Here is a 22614-nt window from a genome sequence, read left to right as displayed (position 1 = left end):
CCTCCAACAAGATTGATTTAGACCACTACAGTGTTAGCTGCGGGCTGACATGGTGTAAAGAACTCTAAAATCAGACAACGATTCAAACCTGAATCCTTAATGCTTTTTACCTAGACCATAGACCATTAAAAGCACAGTACAGACACATGCTGTTCATGCAAGACGAGATTGCTTCCCAAGCCATACTTAAGCCTAAAAACGTTCACCATGTCTTGTTCTTTCACTTCCAATCGGATCGCTTTCTCCTCCTTGCATTCCTTACTTTCATTTCTTTGTTGTTTGAGGCGACTGCTGGCGACTCGCCTCTCCTGCCTCCCACACATACACATGGAGAACCAGCACAAAGCGACACACGAGAACGCTGCAGATGGTACCAGTCCCGGGCTTTGCAGAGGTGAGGCTCAGCACTTTGCAAGCCTAAAAAACCCACTTGTGAGCTCATTCTTACATTTCTAGCTGAATTTGTGTGCCTAGCCAAACAACTTCAGGAATAAAATATCAAAAATAAGAATAGTAAGGGGAAAAAACATACCGCTTACAATCTGTAATAAAATATATTAAATTATTTATACTATACAATTGGTATGTGCTTTCTCCTAGGCACACACCATGAATTCCATCCAGGCAGATAATAATTTCTCTATCTGGAGATTATGCAAAGAAATTCTGGACAGAAACACAAAGCTTCAAAACAATTTGGCTTTTGATTTACCATTGGCCAAAATGACTCTTTAGAGGAGGAGAACCCAGCTGGAAATACTCCTGTATAAAACTTGCCATTTCAGAGGATCCTCATCCAATTCTTTTTCTATTTATAGGCACATATTTCTCAGGAATATTTCCTTATTAAACCCAGGAAAACTCCTGAGCATGGAATGAAGTGGTTTGGGCTGGGCTGCTGGCGCTGCAGGAAGGACGGATCCCCACCTCGCCCACGGTGGGCTCCTGGTCGCCCAGCCCCACAATGAGGATGCAGTCGGCCTGTCGGATGCAGCGCTGGGTCCAGGGGGTCAGGGTGCTGTCTGCCTGGTACAGCACGATGCGGTGGATGTCCTCCTGCTGGCCCAGCCAGCTAGTCAGACGGTATTCGTGGAGACTGCGGACAGGCAAGGAAAATGAAATTAAAATGGTTTTATATCACAGCTCCTAACAGATCAGAGCAAAATCTTCAACGCCAAGCACAAAATCCAGGGATCTGCATCTCTTACTTGCCCAGTCCAAGAACATTATCTGCCCACATTTCCAGCTCATGTATTATTTCTCCATTATTTATACCACTAGATATATACACACAGAGGAAAGAGGACGCAGCGATGCCTAACTTCAATAAGGCTGCCATGGCACCCCTATGAACGAGGAGACAAAACCCCCTTGGAACAATTCAACTTTTCCAATTTCACATGTAAGAAATAACTATGGAAAAAAACGACCACATTCAAACAAAATATTCTTCTTGTCTCAAAACACCTTGATGAGAAACAACATATGTTAGACCACGGGGTTTTATTCCCAAACGCTGTGTAAGACCAGCACAGTATCTTTCTGTATGAAAATCTTCTGTATCCGAAATAGGGTGGTCAGCAGGACAAGGGCAGTGATCCTTCCCCTGTGCTCTGCACTGGAGAGGCCACACCTGGAGTATTGTGTTCAGTTCTGGGCCCCTCAGCTCAGGAAAGAGATTGAAGTGCTGGAGCAGGTCCAGAGAAGAGCAACAAGACTGGGGAAGGGACTTGAACACAAGTCCTATGGGGAGAGGCTGAGGGAGCTGGGCTTGTTTAGTCTGGAGAAGAGGAGGCTCAGAGCTGAGCTCAGCACTCTCTAGAACTACCTGAAGGGCAGTTCTAGCCAGGGGGAGATTGGGCTCTTCTCCCAGGCATCAGCAATAGGACAAGGGGCCATGGGCTTCAACTCTGCCAGGGGAAATTGAGGCTGGAGATCAGAAAGCAATTCTGTGCAGAGAGAGTGGTCAGGCATTGGAATGGCTGCCCAGGGAGGTGCTGGACTCACCGGCCCTGGAGGTTTTTAAACTGAGATTGGACATGGCACTTAGTGTCATGATCTAGTGAATGGACTGGAGTTGGACCAAGGGTTGGACTGGATGATCTCTGAGGGCTTTTCCAACCGGGTCAGTTCTGTGATTCTGCAGTTTTCGTAAGCACTAGAGGCAGGTACCTGTCCAGCGCAGCAGAACCGAGTCGCTGTTTGATGTTGTCACTGGTGAGCAGCAAAGTAGGACCTGGAAGAACAAGAAGTTTCATGTGTGAAACTGTTCAGCTCTGGACAAACTAGACTGAGAAAATGTAGCTACAACAAATGCAGTTCTGTAAATTTGCTGTGAAGATCATGAGGATCTGCGCATTGACTAGAGTTGTTGCAGAAGAAGGAGATGGCACGAAGTCTTCACAACCATTTCCACACTTGTCTACAGCAGCGTAATTCCCACTCTCCACATTCCCAGAGCTCTGTTACTGCTTTAGTCCCAATGTACAAGCTCTTTTATCTCACTGTCACAGAGAACGATGGTTTCTACTGCAGCTGCATTTTCACAAATCCACCTCTGAGAATCGATTTGGTACCTTTTCCAGCCACAGAAAGCCCAGGAATCTGGGTTCAAAGACAAACGCTATTTCACTGACCTCCTAAAACACATCATTTGTTCATCCCCAGGTGAATCCTACAGCTCTCTATAGTGGTACTGCCTATATTCAACATGCCAACAGGAACCTACGGCTCTACAAACCCCAAGGAGAGAGAAGCTCCCAAATCTGGTGGGCACAGCCCCATTGACACTGCCGAGACAGGCAGACACATCTGGCAACAGCATTGCATCCCACAGGAACCTGGGGGAATATAAAGTGTCTTGCAGGCGCTTGAGTTTCTTTTTCTTATTAGCAATTCTATGTCGTCAGCAGCAATAGACGCCATACGTGGTGGAGGCTGCCGAAGAACTGCAGCTAAATACCAAAGAGCAAAGCAAAGAGAACTTAAGGGATTAACTGCATACCTAAAGAAAAGATTATCTGTCTCATACGGAGAGAGAAATTCACATTTACAAAATGTGAAGGAGCACTCACTTTGTATGATGCTTTCATAAAGCAACCCTTCATTTTTTTGTTAATCAAAAAACTGAAGTTTACATATGAAATAACAATACAATTACGTGAAGTCTCTCCAGGCATTAATAAAGCAACATGGCTTAAAGTGTTTACTAAAAATCAAGGAACTATGAATAAACAACATAGTAAAAGGTTGCAATTTCACACTTAGATGCTCAAAAAGCAAAACCCATAAGTGCAGTATCTGGAGCTGCCATCCTGATCTTCAGGGCCAGCTCAGTTCCCCAACAACGCTCCATTCCTTCCACAAAGACTTCACTGTTTTAAAACACTTTACTGTCAGACTCGAAAAAGCCTCAGAAGTCTGATTTTTCATCTTGTATTTTCAAACATCCAAATAACGTTTGCCCTTTGTGACACTGATGATGAAGGAAGAGCAAACAAAAATGGGCAAAAATATCCTGTGAGCGGAGACAAACAAGAGAAAAAGTAAAAGCTGGTAAGAAAGCACAGAAAGGAGGATGACTTGAATTTCATTTCCTCATCCTCAAATAAAGTTCATGGCAATTGGTTTCTATGAAAGCAACAACTCCGAAGTCGGGGGAATTATTTCATCAGCATTTCAAGACCTGAACTGGTTTAACCCGCCCTTCCCTCCTGCACCCGTTCTGCTGCTGCGCTGGCGCCTTCAGATCATCCAGTCCAGCCATGACCCACCCCAGGCACTGCCCCATGTCCTGAGAACCTCATCTAAACACCTTCTAACCCCCCCAGGGCTGGTGACTCCAGCACTGCCCTGGGCAGCCTGTTCCAATGCCCCACAGCCCTTTGGGGAAGAAATTGTTCACCAGATCCAACCTCAACCTCCCCCGGTGCAACCTGAGGCCATAAGACACGCTATGAAGACAACAAAGGAGGGAGGGCAGGTACATTTTGAAAGCGCATTCAACAGCAGAGTGTTCATTTATGTGTTGAAGTCCTCAGCAAAATAAAAATGATATATAGACCAAATATTCTTCCAGGATCGGTGACTTCCAGAGCTTTATGACAGTGGTGGAAGTTTAGTAGGCAAAGATGAACAGCCAGGAATGTAAAATGAGCTGAGGAATACAATAAAAATGTCAAGTAAGAGAGACTAACAACAAGGAGAGAACAGCGTGATCCACCTCTGTGTGTGCCTGTCACCTCCCTGCACCCAGTTCCTTATACCCAAGAACATCAGCAAAGGAGCCTGGAGTGCCCTGTACTGGTCTGACATGCTGGGGCACGTGTCCTAAGGAGAAACCATTAAATCCAGTGACCCAGTCAGCCAGAACAACTTTTACACAAGGCGAGAGGCAGAGGGTGTAGGGCTGGCGTGCATCTTTATGTTAGTCAAGGTGATGGCTGCTTCACCCACAGGTATCTTGAATGGGGACAACACATCCCCATCAAGCATCACAGGAGCCTCGGAGAGGCATGTGAGCGTAGAAATCATGTCCACTCACAAGTGTGATGGGAGCGGCTGAGGGACCTGGGGGGTTCAGCTGGAGAACAGGAGCTGAGGGGAGACCTTCTGATCTCTGAACTGCCTGAAAGGAGCTTGGAGCCAGGGGGGTCGGGCTCTGCTCCCCAGGAACAAGCGCCAGGAGCAGAGGAAACGGCCTCAAGTTGCACCAGGGGAGGCTGAGGTTGGATGTGGGGAACAATTTCTTCCCCAAAGGGCTGTGGGGCATTGGAACAGGCTGCCCAGGGCAGTGCTGGAATCACCATCCCTGGAGGGCTGGACAGACGGACATGAGGTTCTCAGGGACATGGGGTAGAGCCAGGGGTGGGTTATGGTTGGACTGGATGATCTTGAGGGGCTTTTACAAGCAAAATGATTCTGTGACTCTATGATTTTTGTATTGGGAAAAGCAGCAGTTCCCAGTACGTGACTCCAACATGTGTTTAGGGGCAGACGGGAGGACTTGGGAGGACTCTGCCCCTCTGCACCACAGAGTGGGACCGAGACACCCAGACCCTTCCTCATCCCCGGCACAGAACACAGTGAACACCAACTGAACCAGCTCTTGTTTGCTTCAAAAATCACAACCATCTGCTTCACACTTCCAGTTCCTAGGAAGCTCCCAATTAATCCACCATTAAATAACATAACCCCACATTAATGCGTTCAAGAACACCAATATACATGTTTTCAAGTGCATAAACCAGAATGACTAGAAGTATTATTTAAACTAAACTGCTGAGAGCAACGAGATGATAAAAATCCTTCTCAAGGACGTACCCCTCGAACAGCCACAGCAATGAAATGATGCAAAACCTTCTCAAGGACATACCCCTCGAACGGCCGCAGCAGCAGCCGGGGTGCCCAGGACGCTGTGTCAGTGCATCCTCACCGCAGCTCCTGAGTTCCACACCATCACCTGGTGCTGTTCTGGATCAAACATCCCTGCAGCCGCCCGCACCCCTCGGGGACCCTGCTCTTTCCACACGACAAGACATGGGGTGAACAGCTCAAAGTGAAGAGCATAGGAGAGGTGAAATGAGGTAACATTAAATATTTATCTAAGACCAACAGTGTGTCTGTGACTGCAACCAGCAGCAGATTGCTGGGAAGAGTATTAGAGCAAAGAAAACTCAATAACAGCCTCTGAGCCTCCAGCAATTTGCAGTTCATGAATTTCTCAAGCCAGAGGTGGTGACTTTTAACAGCCCCAGGGGGATTTTTCATGCAGCCAACCGACTGCGATTCTGAATCCCGGCTTTTCTACCCGTCGGGTCAGAGAACACCGTATGGCAGCCGTGTGACCCCCAGGACCACGGAGCATCTCGATTGCTGCTCCAGAGCCATCTGTTCTTCAGTACAAACTTACAAGCCCATGAAAGAGAAGAGAGGAGGAAAAAAATGCTGGTCGATATCAGAGGTCTAGTTCATTTTCTCTTTAATGCTCTCAAGAAAAGACTGAGGCAGCCCTTCAGCAAAGCTTCCAAACTCAAACCCAGCCCCAGTAAAGACACACAAGTAGCACACAAACAGCATAAAACCCTCAAAGCTGAGCGTGTTACTCACTTTTGTAATTTTTTTCCCACGTCACACCAATTTCATAAGATGCGAAGGTGTGGGAATGCAGAGATCCAAGTTCTAAGTCTAACAAAACATGGTCAAAAAGTTGCCCAGAGAAATCAGAGGCCAAGGAGTGATCTCTGATGGTGAGAAATGGCTGCAAATCCACCTCAATGGGAAAAAACACACAAAAAGATACTGTCCAGTACAAGATGCACTGTGGAAAAAGATAGCACAGCGAACTTACTTGTCTTGACTTGTATGTGGCCTAATAAAGTCTACAAAATGTGTGTCAAAGAGACAGGACTGATAAATGAGTTTGATGGCCCAGTGTCAGAAGATCTCGCCCAGCAAAAAAATATCAACTTGTGCCAGGGTTCAGGCACCAAATTAAACACTTAACATTTCAAATCATTCTTGGTGTAAAGAAGGGACATCCGGACAGAACTACAATTAAAATCTCCAATAAATTATTAGTAGAGATATTTCAGTGAGCTTTCCGATACATTATACATTTTCAGAAATGAAAATAAAGCTTACATTTAAAGGGCAGAAAGGAAGGAGAGAGACACATATGTTTGATTTGAATCCCTCTCTACTTCAGTCTGAAATTACATACGATCAGAGGGCTCCCACACATCAGAATTTGCACAGCCAGGCGGAATCATTTAGCTGCTCTCAGTAAAAGAACAAAAAATACTTAGGCAAATACTTTTAGAAAGTCTGAACATTGCAGAAGAGCTTTTTGAGAAGAGATGCTCTGAGCGCTACCAGGATTAAAGGGAAAAAGATACTACTAATAAAAAGAGACATCACGAGAATTGACCACAATAATTGGCGCGGTTATGCTAACCTGCAACTTTGCACGGCAGTAAAACCTGGAAAGTGGAAAATTCTGTCGCTGCTTTTTGGAAGTTTTATATTCTCCATCCTCCTTCTTTGCAGCCTCAAAGACCAGGATTCAAAGCAAGAGCTTTCACGCTGGCGCACAGAAGAAAAGGGAGCGCGGGAGCGGCGCCGCAGCCCCTGCTCACCGCAGGACATTCCTGCTCCGGCCCCCAGGCTCAGGTCACATTTTACATTTCCACCCATCTCAAGATGAAGGCAGATTCATGTTGAATTATTACCACCAGGTACCAAGCAACTGCTTCACCGTCCAGCTCTAACCGAATAAACGCCACGGAAACGTGAACATCCCTTTGGATTGAACTGGGACACACTCGCACTGCCTGGAAACAATATCTGAATTAGCAGAAGCCACAGAAACACCGAATCTCAACCTCTAAATAAATGACATCGACACCACCACCCTACATCTCCTGCCTGTGTTTTAAGCACATGGGCCAGACGTGTCTGTTAAAGAGACCCTAAAAGTTGACCTAAAGAAAATGAGAAGAGCAACTCCAAAGTGTCAGGAAATATTTAACATTCCAAATTGTTTTCACATGGACCAGAAGATATACCATGTTCCAATACAAAGCCTCTTGTCGCCAACAACTGTGACCACTTTAGAATGAACCAGTTCATCACATGCTGAAGCAACGTTGTTAGGCAAGAAACCAGTTTCTGGCATAGCGCTATTTGTAGTTTTGCTTTCTCTTAGAGACTGCAAAAAATAAGATGTAGACGTTAACACCTCATGAACACATTTAACTTTCTGTTCAGCTATAGCTTTACTCAGCATGACCGTAGATAAGGGGAGCAGCGAACAACCATTGGAGCTTAAAGAACATTGTTAAAATAAGTACCAAGGCCTCATATTTGTTCTGAAACTGTTTGTTCTATTTTCAGGGAATACTGTGTAATTTAATTGCCTTGATTTTCTTTTTTGGGGGGTTGGACACACATTGGTTGGATGAAGAAAAACAAATACATAATTAAACCTACGCAGCAGAATCAAGCAACCAGGCCAATAAGTCCTGTCTCATTACAGGTGTGGCAGGATGCAAACCCCCTCTCTCCCCCATCATGGAAGGAGTAGGCACATCTCCCTCTCTCTGTGCTGTTTGAGGCTGACAGCTTCTTCTGTTTGGCCCCAGAGCCCCTGGCCAGGGCCGTTAGAAGAAGGGAGCACCGAGGCACCAGGGAGCCGCTGGGCGCCCGCGGCCAGTTTGGGGGATGTTTGGAGGCTTCAGGGGCACCCACAGCCAGGGTGGGGGTGCAGAGAAGCTTCTGGAATGCCTACAGTCAGATCTGATCAGCCTATAAAAAACAGGACTCTCATCAAGACTCTGCCCCTTGTCGCGGGTCTCTTGGACCATGGGCCAGATGCTGCCGCCGAGAGCCCCCCAGGATGGAGCCTCCGCTTGCCCTGTTGCTACGGGTGCGAGGAAAACTGCTCCTCACAGCATTGCCAGTGTATTTATACTTTCCGTGCACATTTGCACGTGTACTTTCCGTGCTCAATATGAGCACGTGTAAAATTAATCCTCGCAGAATCGCGGGTGTATTTTCCTCCCATGCTTCCACATAAGCACGTGTAACTTTCCGTGCACATTTGCACGTGTATTTCTCCTCGCAGGATTGTGAGTGCGTTATAAATTTACCCTCGCAGAATCACGAGTGTACACTTTTGTACTCAATGCAAGTACATGTATCACTTTAAAATAACCCCACACCGTGCTCAGGCAAGTGTGGACTCTTCCCGGACTCAGGGGCGGCTCCGGAATTATTTTGGGTGAAGCCACGTGCATGCACTCTGTGGACCTCCTGTTGTATTAGTTGCTGCCCCTTAATAATTTTCCTCAACTGATATCTGAACCTGTATTCAAGTCACTATTGGAGTGCTAAAATCCTGTTTCTCGCGGTTTAATAAAAGTTGTTTTAGACCCTGTTGTCCCTTAAACCGACCTCGAGGTGCCTCCATGACAACAGGCAAAAGTGGTTTTCTGTGCTCCTTTAATAAGATGGAAGCAGTTAAAAATTACCAAAAGAATAAAAATCCTGTTAAACAGACTAAGCTGCGACCAGCTCCAACTCACAGCACTGCCCGTGGCCTTCTAATGCCGGTTCTAGGAAAAGATAAAGCATCCTCTAGTCTAATTTTGCAGGTTTTGTTCCAACGCAGCTGCATTGCAGGCAGAGCCCTCCCGAGAACCGCGGCGGCTGGTATTAAACCTTCTGATGGCTCTTGCAATGATCTCGCTATTACTGCATGACTTCTAGTGTCTCCTAGGATTCTAGACATCATTGTGATATTCATCTAAGCTAATATTAAAAGGAAGAGTATGGAATTTGCTAAAATAATAGATGAAGTTGCAATATAAAGCTAAAACCAAGAGCTTTAGCCCCGCGGAAGCTCACACAGAGCACGGTCACCTCCGCTGCTCCGGAATGGATTGCAAGCCCAGAGCAATGAAACAATACAGATCAAGTGTTAAATTTACAATTAAACAAAAGGTTTGTTCTAGAAAAAACAAAAGGATAAACAACAAAAATACGCGAAGAGCAGCAAATCTACACAGCGAACCCCTTTATTTTCAAAATTAGGAACATATGCACAGCAAGACCCTTCCTTACGAGAACGATTTTCAGTTAAGTGTTCTCGAGTGTATTAAATAACACCTCTTATTTCCATAAATACATTTAAGGTCTAATCACAGTTCACACCCAAAGCGCAAGTGCTAATTAGCCAATTTGAACGTTAGAAGCGGGTACAGGCTCAGGTGTTAGCACAAAGCTCCAAGTCACCAGCTGCTCCCCAAGGCACTAACGCAAACCTGTTCACATGACACTTCCCTTTCCCTGCACGCAAAATGGACACAGTTCTAATTGTCAGGTCAATACCAATTAAACCGAAACTTTGCTTCACAACACGGACTTAGGTATTCATTTCATTCTTTGGTGCAAGAAGTCGGAAGAAAAATAATCCCTTAAATCAGCCCCTAACCCCATAGCAAAGCACCACCCGGCACATCGCTCACAGCACTTTGTCACAGAAACGGCCTCAAGTTGCGCCAGGGGAGGTTGAGGTTGGATCTGGGGAACAATTTCTTCCCCAAAGGGCTGTGGGGCATTGGAACAGGCTGCCCAGGGCAGTGCTGGAGTCACCAGCCCTGGAGGGCTGGACAGACGGACATGAGGTTCTCAGGGACACAGGGCAGTGCCCGGGGTGGGTTATGGTTGGACTTGATCTCAAGAGTCTTTTCCAACCAAAATGATTCTGTGATTCTAGGATGAGCCAATTTCTAGCCAGAGTATAAAGGAGAAAACAGAAAAGTTATCAAATAAAAAAAAATAACATATATATATATATATATATATATAAAATATAGCCTGCATGACAAACCCTCATCACTGCAGGAGGTTTGCTGGGCCGGCACGAGGAGCAGGGCCAGGCCAGGGCTCGCTCTGCAGCCGAGCTCAGGACCCCGCGCCCCGCTGTTTTCACACAGCGCTCCCCGTCCCCCCGCAGCCGGCTGCTCCGCTCTGGCAAGAGCCCAGATGCCGAGGTTGGGTGGCACCATCTAGAGCTGCCAACGCTACACAGACCTCGGTTTAGGAAAGGAAAAGAGAAGGGTGAAAAGGCCAAGTGATCAAAATAACCCCCTAATTCATTATAATCTAGTTGCTTTCAACTAGAATGGTTATTTTTAGTCTGAATAGTCCATCTAGTTCCTTAAGTTTTTGTTTGTTTTATTTACAGGCTCCCAGTGCTGTCACACATCAAAACGAGCTGGCGGCAAGCCATAAGAAGCACCCCTTAGCAATAGAGCTGCGGCGGAGATCTGTGCTCCGTTACGGATGTAAAAATTCTTCTGCCATCTCAAAATAGGAGGAATCTTCAAACGCCCACAAATTCGTACTCGCTGTAACACATCTCCACCACAAGCTGCATACAAATTCATCTTTCAAAAGGTGAAAGAGTTCAAGCATCAACAGCTTTTTCCTGTGCCTGCTCACCTAGAGGAATTTTTTAAGCAGAATAATAAGTGCCAGCTCCAGATACCCTTAAGGTCAGAAAGGAAATAACCAATAAATATAAGTGGGTATACCTCAAGCATCACGTAACCTGTACTTTTCAAAATAATAAGCCGTGAGATAGCAGACTAACAATTCATCAAAGGACTACAGGAGATTTACTCAAGAGATCCGTGATAGCGTATGAGGATGAGAAGAGGATGTTCAGGAAATGTCAAACTAGTACTGAGCGTGAACTGAATTGCGAATTCAATATATGGTTTTGTGAGCAACTGGAACTTGAACACACAACTTCACCGGTGGATAAAGGAATTTATGACTCAGCTGCAAGCTGAATACGTGGCTTTGTGAGCATGACACAGACAAACAAGCTGGCAACAAACGCAACAATGATTTAAGACTTAAGTTTGGACTTCCAGTGCCAACCTGCATCTCCTCCACAAGCCTCTTCTATCAAGTCTTATGCTTACCACTCACTGCATGGTCTCAAGAGAAGAAAACTGAGTAAGAAATCCTTTGCTGGGGGAAGCTGGACACTTGAGGAAGCCTGAAAGACTCTCACAGAGAATCAGACACCTGGGCGCGCAGCACGGACCTGTGTGCTGGTGGGGTTCTGTCTGGTGGCCCTGGGGATGCTGGTGACAGCCAAGCGAGGGGCAGCCAGACTGGCTAATGTTTCCCGCAGTTCCAGCAGGACAGGGAACTGCTGCAGAGAGTCCAGCGCAGCCACCAAGATGCTGCAGGGAGTGGAGCATCTCCCGTGTGAGGAAAGGCTGAGGGAGCTGGGGCTCTGGGGCTGGACAAGAGGACACTGAGGGGGGACTCATTCCTGGGGATCAATATGGAAACGGGGAGTGTCAGGAGGATGGAGCCAGGCTCTGCTGGTGACAACCAGTGACAGGACAAGGGGCAATGGGTGCAAACTGGAACACAGGAGGTTCCACTTAAATATGAGAAGCAACTTGTTCCTGGTGAGGGTGGCAGAGCCTGGCCCAGGCTGCCCAGGGGGGTTGTGGAGTCTCCTTCTCTGCAGACATTCCAACCCACCTGGACACCTTCCTGTGTAACCTCATCTGGGTGTTCCTGCTCCATGGGGGGATTGCACTGGATGAGCTTTCCAGGGCCCTTAACCCCTGACATTCTGGGATTCTGGGTAACTAAAGACACAAAATTTTCCACTAAAATCAAATGCACACTAGAGACGGGAACAGAGAAGCAAGAGATTATGAAAAAGGCTGATCCTGAGCACCCTGTACCGCTGTCCCCCAACGCAGCATGAATCCACCTTTGACTAACGCCAGGCACCTGGCTGTACCTCTCCAACAAGATAAGCAGCATTTCTTTCTCGCGGCGCAGTAACGTGTAAACACTTCTCACCCACAGCGCTGAGCGCATGCTTGAGCTCCAGGGTGAAAGCCGTAAGCGGCACCTCCTCGGACACCGGCATGATGGCTACGGTGGACAGGTTGCTGGCAGGATTGCCCGCGTCCCACTTGCTCGAGCTGTGCAATCCGAGAGGGTAAACTGCTGCAAAAGAAGAAAAACTTGTCAGAAGTCAGCCCAGAAAGGTAGGGGCTCATTTCTTTGTTTCCAGCTGTCAGGCAGCAAGGAAAGGATCACTGAATTGCTTAAGATAAACGTAACATCCTCCATCTCACATAAAATAAAGGAGTTTCCACATATTTCATCCATAAAAGGATGAAGATTGACTCCCATAATCTCTGGCTGCTGACAGAGCATGTGTGCGTACAAGTCAGGCAATGTTAAAAACATCTGGATGCCAGGAAAAGGTTCAGTATTGCATTGACCTGACCTGTTAAGATAAAGACACTTGGAATGGCCACAACTTTGGGACAGGCACTGATTTAGCCCGCAAGAGGAATTAGCTTAAACAGCCAAGCCCCAAAACCTGTTGTCAGGATCACAATATTACAAAAAGTAACATTCACTTTTTATGGTATTCCTGATCAAGGAAATAAATCCCTGTTTTTAAAGTTCCTACAGGGAATGGGTATCTCCACCTATTTTCACTGCCCTCCACGATGGGAAAATGTGGAGCTTTACAGATAGGTGCTATGGGGTATTAAAATGAAATATGCAAGCTCTGAAGTAGCTGCAGAGTAACTGTGGAAGCGTTTCCAGTGTAGGATGGTGAGCAAGGACGAGGGCAGGGAGAGGGGAGCACTTTTCAACAGAGGCGTGTGAGACATCACCAAGATCTCCCTAGATCGCCCAGAACAGGAAAAGATCCATGATCGGGCTGTTCTACAATCTGTCCTTTTTATTTTGATACTATTTAATTTCTCTTTAAATAAACCACCTCAGACAGCCTCACTTTGCCTATCAACTCAGCTCTAAGCACACAATAAATTCCATGTCATCTAAGTTAGGATTTAACACCCTGCTTATTTTACTCAAAGGCCTAAGATGCACCATTAAGATGATTTCTTGCGATGGGCATATGGAAATATTTGATATACTATATGGAAACCCATTCACAGTCTATATGCAAAATGGACAGTGCACTGCAGGACACAAAGAAATATCAGATAAACCATTTTCAAATATATTCAGCGATCAAGTTATTCATTTCAAGTCTTCTAAAATACGTCTGCACACAACATAAAGTATTTTTTCCACTCCTTATGACAATCTTCAGGAAGATATTTGTAGGTTCAAACAGGTTAGACATCAGTGCTCAGCCCCTTCATCTCCATCGGCCCTTCCCTCGTCAGAACCTCAGTGGTGATGCTCTGATTGAACTCCTATTGCTGTCACTAATTCTCCTCCGTGTATTAATAGCATATTGCCCCGTTTCCCAAGTCATGTGGACTCTGCCCGAAGCCACAACGGCATTTCAGCACGCACAGAAGTTTAAGTACAATCATCACCAGAGATCCGCACACCGATTGTGTGCAGAAAGCTGAGTACGTAACGAAAGGGCAGAGTTTGAGATTCGCTCCCCAAAACTGCTGCAAAACACAAGTTGGCTGCTTCATTTTCAGCCTCCTTGGAACATTGTAAAAAGAGCAATAAATAGAATTAAAAATCTCTCACTAAACAATTTGAAACAGCAAAAACCCCACAACACTCTCGGTAGTTGATGTGCATCATTTTTCTTTTAAAAGCTGCTCAAGAAAACGTGGAAGATTTTCCTCCTACTCCCTTCAATCAGTAAATACATTTGTTTTGCCTCTGCCACTTACATAAAGCTTCAGAACCAAGGCACTGCAGCCCATTTCCTCTCAGACAATTCATTAAGATAATGCAAATACAGACATATTAAATCAGTCTGCACGCAGATGCCGCTCGGCAGGACTATCTGATTCAAATCTATCACAGCTGCTCTTTCCAATGCTCCTTTTGAGCTCTTCTCTTGCAAGAATGTAAAGGAAATTTCGCTGCACATATGCAGCGGTACTTCTCTATCTCAATTGCAAATCCTTCCATTCCCACACTTATTTAGCCACACTCCACCAAAAAATAAACTATAAAAAATGCTACACTTGTGACAACAGCTAAAATATTTAGCGACAAATTCTCTTTTTCGAGAGAATTTCTGTTTCCAGATTTAACGCTGTAAATCTGGCTCCGAGGAGGCACCAGCACCAATGGGAGCGGCGCAGGATGAGTCTCACCTCCCTGCTGCAGGCTGCCCAGGATCTTCTCGCCCAGCAAGTGGATCAGTCTGGTCACAACCTGGCGATGGGAGGGAGAGAAAAGAAACAGATACTCAGGCATAAGGTACTAAAAACAGGGCGTTTCAATGGATGCTTTCACACTTTTGTCAGATGTTATCTCAGGTTGCACCATGTAGGTTTTATAACCACAGGCTCTTTCCCAGCTGTGATGTTTGGCGACTGATCGTTTGTCTTGATTTCTTTTCCCCTATTTTACGTTAATCTGGAAAAAACAAGCAAGCAAAAGAGAAAAGGCAGTGTTTAACTTGCTTTGGGAACAAAAGATAAAAGTGCAGTTATTTTGGGAAGCGTCTCAAAGTGCATTTTCAGTTCTCCTCTTTGCTCTCTTCAGCGTTTGCATTTCCGAGTCCCTCTGCCCATTTGGGGCTGTTGCATTCACCTTCTATAGGTATTAAAGGCTCTAACAGGTCCAACAGATCCTGCACACAATCCTGAGCCCTGTCAATTAGTCACTGTTCACAGTAACCAATTCCAGACATCTCGAATCAAAGGGATAAGGATACACTCGAAACACCTGCAGGGTCAGAACAAACTATCCACGTTGTTTCCAAGGGGAAATTGCTTTTTCCCTCAAATCATGTTTGTGTGATACCTCTGAGAGGACTGATTTTTTTCCCAGCCTTTTTTTCAACATGGATATAAATCAATATTCAAATAGCCAAGCGTATCTGAAAACTGACAAGCTTATCGCCAATGTAAATAATCAATAATTCCCAACAAGTGGTGCGGCAAACTAATCATTGCAATACCAAGGAGTGACAGACTCGGAAAATGCATCATTTATTCTAAAAAGCTACGCACAAATGTTTCACCAAATAAGGAAAAGAGATGCTTAAATGCATTAAGGATTAATAGTGCAATCATTAGCTACTCTCCCCCAGACAAATAATTCAAGGTCAAAATAACCTAATCTTCGGGAGGATACAATAAAAAGAGGATAATACAAGTTGTCCAAACCGTTAACAAGCTGAACAAGCAGCAGCAAATGGCTACCTTGGATTTTGGACAGAGAAAGACAAACTGTTCCCCTAAGAACAAGCACTTCACTATGCATCTTTCACATAAAAACCACAAAGCATCAAGCCAGCTCAGCATGCCCATCAGGATCATTTATAGATATCCTGCTTTAAAAAGAAATTAAAATAAATTCCCCTAGATTGTGAAACTCCACAATTTTAATAAGCACCGATATTATAGGATCATAGAATGTCCTGAGTTGAAAGGGACCCACCAGGATCGTCCTGTTCAGCTCCTGTCCCTGCACGTGACAACATCTTTTAAGCATCTGGAGGAGGGAGGGAGAAGAGCAAACAATGCAGCTTACAGCAGAGCAAGAGCTAAACCAAGTTATCCGAGCAATTTCTGTCCCATAGTCATAACTGCAAGTTTGGACAGACGCCACATCGACCATCTCTTCAACTGCTCTAACGTTTCTCTTCTCTGCGCCAAAACCAGACCCAGTCAACCCAGCACCACTTCAACGCGAAGACCCGCGGTTCTGGATTGTTCAATTAGCGGTGCTGGGTACAGCTATGGAAAAGCACCCCAGCTACAGGAGCAGGGAGGGAAAGAGGCAATTCTTAATAAAAATGAAGAGACTGGTTGTCCTTGCTAAGGGAGATCACCTGCCCCTCCAGAGTGTTCTCATGCCTTCACCCAATAACCCGAATCCACACACCAGGACCTTCTTTCAGCAGTTTTGGAAGGTGTTATGAACATTTTACACTCCTGAAACACATTAAACATCCAAATTTTAATTACTTACTAAAACCAACTCCTATATTTATAAGTTTTCTGCTCTAAAGACAGCTAAGGAGAGCTCCAGCTAAGTCAAAGAAAATGTCCAAGGTTAACGACAGAACTAAGAATAGAACCTACTGGTCTCATTTTCCAGTTAGCTGCTCCTATTACCAGGAAACATTATTTGTCTTGTTTGCTAGAGCAAACCTTACGGCCTTGGTATGTATAGATATGGAAAAATTATTTCCCCGGTGACTTTGTAAGACAAGCGAATTGCTAACCATACCGGGATGAGTCACGCTGGCGCAGTCATGGCAACGTCGAAGGAACATCAATTTGAGATCGGAGCTAAGAACCGGCCTGAAATTTCCATGGAGCTCTCTATTACATACCCTACATTTTCCTTCACAAAAAGGCAATGTTTTCCTCTAGGAGAGACTTGTCCATCTGTCTGAGGGAGAAGTCAATATAAACCATCTCTCTTCGTCAACAACACACCCAAGCTGCCCCCACATCGCTGGGCAGGGCGGCCAAAGCAGCCCCCACCACATTCAGTGCAACTGGGGAGAACATAAAACCTTTCAAGTCTCCAAACCCCTTTATTCTAATATGGCACAAGAAGGAGGAGCAGCACAATTAGGTAGAGCCCAAGAGACTATGACAAGGAAGGCAGGGGACCTGGGGTGGCACCGAGGGGCTGGATTAGCTTGGGGAGGGGAGAAAGAAGCAGAAATTAGCCGTTGTTTAGGAGGTCTTGGACAGGAAGTGAAGAGAAACAGATATTCCGAGCATGCCTGGAGGAGAAGGAGCCGGTGACAGACTCAGGCACTGCTTTTCAAAAAGCAGGCAAGACTTGTACCCCTTTGCGGTGCAAACACCAGCCTTTCCAAGCACGGTGCCAGAAGAGCGCTGAGAACTTCCCAGACGTGCGAAACCGCCACATCTCCGCGGTGTCACCACCGCCCAGGGCCAGACGGCACGGTCGGAAGCGTCTGGTGCGTTCATCCCGCAGTGCAGCCGGGATCTTCCAGCCTTCTTAGCACCATCCGCCCCGCAAACGCGCGCCCCGCTCTCCAGACAGCGCAGTGCAGCCCCGGCCACCGGCACCGAACCAGTCGCTCCGATTGAAAAAGGCAGCGAGTTGGAGTCCAGACTTATCCAAGAACACCAGGAGGTTTCTAAATTAGGCCAGAATCATTAATTGCCTGCACAGTAAATGCAACTGTTTGTCTCCTTGGACTAGGGATAGAGCCAAACTTGGTTTAGGTTGTGAGGAAGTTGAATTTATCATGCCTCGAGATAAGAAACCGCACTAGCAGCGACTGGATGCTGCTCGGTTAATCACAGTTAATCACTTCCCCCAATAACGAGCAGCGGGGACAGCGATGAGGCACTTCAGGCCAGGCGTGAAACAAGCGGCGCCGCTGCAACGGCCACGCTGCAGCTGAACTTGTCCTTGTGACAAGGGACACATTTTCCTGTCCACTGCTGCCACCTCCAGCTGTGAAATGACTCAGAAAGGTCCCAAAGCTTTGCCAGCAACCTAAATAGACACCTGGAGGGGCTGAGTCTGGACTCGAGAGCTGCGGAGCCCGCCTGGGTCACACGGACAAGTAGGTCAACCTTCAAAAAACTGAAGCAAAGCAGAATTAACTCTCCTGAATTTATACAGAAGACTTTTCAGGTCAGAAAGAAGAAAACTGACCTTACAGGTCTGAAAAGTGAGTATTTCTCCAGCTCAAAAGCTATTTGGAATCCAGGTGCGTCTGTAGCACTCGCCGAAAGCCCCGAAACCTCTCCTGCTCTCGCAGACAATGCTGCAACCATAAATTCATCAAACCTCTCCCACAGCAGGACATTCAGCACATTTTGCAAGGGAAATAAAATGTTCCTTCTCCTCCTCCTCCCACCTACTCACCTTTGCAGATTAACTCACCAGAACACGGGAGCACAGGGCAAAACAGGGCGACGAGTGTTTCTCAAAGGGCGTTAGAGAGCACTTTGCTCAGCACAATCGCACCCTCTGACCCCGCTCACCACTTCCCATCTCCCTAGAGACTCGTTTTTCTCCTGCCTGTTTCTGAATCAGCTCCATCCCCAGTGAGACCCATTCGAGCTCTCAGCACCCTCCAACCCCCCAGCTCCCTCCTATTGACCCTGAAAATCTGCACCTGCTCCAGAGAAGGCTCTGGGAAAACATCCATTTCCTCTCTGCCTAACTAAATTTCAATTACCGAACAGACCGGCAGCCTCTGCATTGCAGGGCAAGGACTAAACTTCACCTTCCCAAGGGGACTGTGTTTGCCTGCCTTAGGATGACGGATTCCAGCTGCAAAACCAACGTCCTTCAGCGAGGGGAGCGGGAGGTGTCACCGCTCCGCAGCTCCTGCCAGCGACGGTGCAGACGTGCGGGTGACGTCTCCATCCATCTCGGGTGTTCTGAGCATCACAGTGACCGGAATTCCCACCCCAAGTGGTTATGGTCCCCAGCACTGTATCTCATAGAATCACACAATTATTTTGCTTGGAAGAGACCCCCAAGATCATCAAGTCCAACCATTAACCAAACACCACAATCCCTTTAAATGTTTCAACTGTTCTTCCCAGGCTGGGTTCTAGTTAAAGCTTTTCCTCCTGTTCAACTGTGAAACTTAAGGGTTGCTTTACAATAAGCCCTTTTGAAAGTGATTCTCCTGAGAGTTCAGCTGTAAAATGTTTTCCTGTGGATATTTATTTCATTCTGTGAATAGTGCAGATTGCCTGGTGAATTGACTATCTGCTAATAGTTAACAGTGGTACCAAATGAAGCTTTTTCTCAGCTGACTTCCAACAAAGCTGATTTAAAGAAATCACAGGAAAACTCCACAAAATCTACACCAACACCCATATTCCCGGGAAAAAGTAATTGATATAAAAGCTACTGTCTAGTACAAATCTGTCTGTATTAAAAGAAATATGTGTAAGAACAAAATCAAAGCAATACATTCGTCAACTCAGCTCCACGCTGCCCTAAGGCTCAAGTTTAATTGTATGCTATTTTAAATCTAAGCAACAAAGCTCCTCTGCAAGGAAGCAAAGGGTCAGTGGTTGGTTGCTGCTTTAGGAAAGCAGTCGTGGCTAAAGCCAGTTTGGATCCTGTACAACCAACAGAGTGACAGCCCTACAAGAGAAGAACAGAGAAGAGCAACAAGACTGGGCAAGGGACTTGAGCACAAGCCCTATGGGGAGAGGCTGAGGGAGCTGGGCTTGTTTAGTCTGGAGAAGAGGAGGCTCAGAGCTGAGCTCAGCACTCTCTAGAACTACCTGAAGGGCAGTTCTAGCCAGGGGGGGATTGGGCTCTTCTCCCAGGCATCAGCAATAGGACAAGGGGCCATGGGCTTCAGCTCTGCCAGGAGAAATTGAGGCTGGAGATCAGAAAGCAATTCTGTGCAGAGAGTGGTCAGGCATTGGAATGGCTGCCCAGGGAGGTGCTGGACTCACCGGCCCTGGAGGTTTTTAAACTGAGATTGGCCATGGCACTTAGTGCCATGATCTAGTGAATGGACTGGAGTTGGACCAAGGGTTGCACTGGATGAGCTCTGAGGGCTTTTCCAACCCAGTCGATTCTGTGATTCTGTGAAACCCAAATGTGGTTTTCCTTCCAAGTCTCTTCCAATCTTCTCCAGAAGATCCTCTAACATCGCCCTTACCCAAAGGAACCGCGTTCCTGCAAGGCTTGCAGGGGAGCCAAGGACCTCGTGTGGTGACTTTGAAGTGTAAAAATAAGATATTTAATAGTTAAGCCTTTAAAATTTCAAGTCAGTCATCCAACAGACCACCGTTAAATTAAATATGTTAAACGACAATTTATCGGTACCTTCACAGCAGATTATTATAGACCTTCACGTATATCTGTGATTTAGTTAAAAGGCACATAAAAGGGCTTTCTGCCACACAGAGGCCCAAAGCTGGCAAGCAAAGCAGGGCTGCAAGGGGTGTCTGTTCTACAAAGTAAATGCAAACGGGGTAAAATAGTAATAACAGCCATTTAATTTATATCAATTCACACAATGGCAAGTTCATTTCTGTGGAGCTCTTTCCAGGAGCTGAGATTATTGTGTACCACCTTTTTTCGGGGTTTTCTTTTTTAGGGACAAGGGAGGAGGAGAGGTAAATTAGATCCTCAACTTGAATAAAACCAGAGTGTTATTGAAGCTTTACACGGCCCAGATCAGATCAAACGCTCCGCTTGTCATGGAATCAGGGAGCTCAGCAAGGGCTCCCCGATTCAAACTTCCAGTGGTTTGAGAACCGCGGTGACAAAGCAAACCTTAGATGCTCACTCCAATTTCTGGCACCTTTAAAAGTGCCGCTAAAGCATAAAGAAGAACTGAGGCCTCATTCTGGGGCTGTTTGAGCTTCTAACGTTTGTGATCAATTGTGTCTTGAAGAAAATCACCAGTTTGGGATCACTGCTATGACTGGGCATCCTCACATCAGGGGCTACAGCCGGTGACCGCGGTTCTGCTGAACGTTCTTCTTCTTTCCTTTTCACATCCACTTCTCCAGTCAAGGAAAACTTGTTTTAATGGTTAACGAGAATGAATACAGAAAAATCTAGAAGCGTGGCCTCTCCTGACCTATTCCACGGTGCCACGTCGAGCTTAAATAATGTGATGCACAAGCTACACGATGCCCAAGGGAAGCGTTTTGAAAAGAGGCCACATTACAGAACTCACTTTGCACGGCAGAGAACCCCAGGGAAGGCTCGATCCACTCCAACAAACCTCTGGTTCAAATACACATCCAAAGATAGCAGGACTTGCTGCTCAAGATGGATGATGGGCTCCAAATATATCTACACCCCAAGGGCAGACTTAAAGAGTAAAAAGAAATGCGGAAAAACGCTGTGTTTCCTAGCACGCCTTTCTCACATGCACAAGGTTGTCTTGCAGTTAACACCCCCACGGCTCCCAAGCAGTTTCTCAGCGCGATTTCCATCAGCTACAGCAGGTCTAAATTTCAAGTGAGAATTATAAAAACAATCTCAGCTCGGCAGAGATAAAGATCGTCTATGAAACGCGATCCAAGTTATCCACTGATGTTAGAACATCTCTGTAATCTGTTCACAAATTCTGCGCTCCTGCTGCTGCTTCGAAACCGCTTTGTGGTGCCAAAAATCGTGAGCTGGTTCTCTGTCCTACTTTTCAGAACTGAAGGCAGCGATGAAAATAGAAAGAATCAATTCCCTTTCACTCCTGCAACTCTGAAAAGCTTCAAGCAGCACCAGAAACAAGCGCTGAGGCGTTCGCAGGAGCAAACGCTCCCGCTGGTTCAGTGCCCGGGACTGAGCTGGGCAGGAGTCACAGAATCATTTCAGTTGGAAGAGACCCCCAGGATCATCCAGTCCAACCATAACCTAAATCTAGTACTAAACCATGACCTTGAGAACCTCGTCTAAACGCCTTTTGAACCCCTCCAGGAATGGTGACTCCAGCACTGCCCTGGGCAGCCTGTTCCAATGCCCCACAGCCCTTTGGGAAGAAATTGTTCCCACATCCAACCTCAACCTCCCCTGGCGCAACTTGAGGCCGTTTCCTCTGCTCCTGGCGCTTGTTCCTGGGGAGCAGAGCCTGACCCCCCTGGCTCCAAGCTCCTTTCAGGCAGTTCAGAGATCAGAAGGTCTCCCCTCAGCTCCTGTTCTCCAGCTGAACCCTCCAGGTCCCTCAGCCGCTCCATCACACTTGTGCTCCAGCCCCTCACCAGCTCCGTTCCCTTCTCTGAACTCTCTCAAATACCTCAATGTCCTTCTCATGATGAGGGGCCCAAAACTGAGTCCTGAGCAAACACAAAGGGGCAGATTTGCACTGGGACCACCTTCCCTTGGGAATGTCTGGGATGTCACATCCAGAGGGACTCAAGGTCAGGACACTTTCCTGAGAAGCAAGATGACGTAGCTGCAGATTGAGCAGGATCCAGAAGTCAACATCTTTCCTTACTGGGCACATACTCTGAGATTTTGGCTGTTGCTTATCACTGCGATGAGACTCCCCATGCTCACCCATCTGTTTGATCCCTCAGGAGAGCAGCAGCTCTAGCGGGTCACCCCAGAGATCCCAGCAGACCAGTGTCCCATCCCTGACAGGAACAAAGCAGATGCCAGGGGACAAGA

General features: G+C 46.5%; 1 protein-coding gene across 4 annotated transcripts in view; it reads right to left on the bottom strand.

Annotated features, from left to right (window-relative positions):
* PNPLA7 (patatin like domain 7, lysophospholipase) overlaps positions 1-22614 on the bottom strand; it is a 125152-nt gene that overhangs the window by 46254 nt on the left and 56284 nt on the right. For 3 of the 4 annotated variants that reach the window (XM_080356186.1, XM_080356189.1, XM_080356187.1), the window contains 4 exons: positions 14661-14721; positions 12400-12549; positions 2173-2236; positions 928-1096 (listed from right to left, as the gene is read on the bottom strand). In XM_080356186.1, the coding sequence (XP_080212312.1) occupies positions 928-1096; positions 2173-2236; positions 12400-12549; positions 14661-14721 (444 nt within the window). The remainder of the gene's footprint in view (positions 1-927; positions 1097-2172; positions 2237-12399; positions 12550-14660; positions 14722-22614) is intronic. The other variant, XM_080356188.1, reaches the window with a different exon arrangement.

Source organism: Nesoenas mayeri, assembly GCF_963082525.1.
Source record: "Nesoenas mayeri genome assembly, chromosome: 18".
In the NCBI taxonomy this organism is placed as follows: Eukaryota; Metazoa; Chordata; class Aves; order Columbiformes; family Columbidae; genus Nesoenas; species Nesoenas mayeri.
This window is presented reverse-complemented; position numbering and strand designations above follow the sequence as displayed.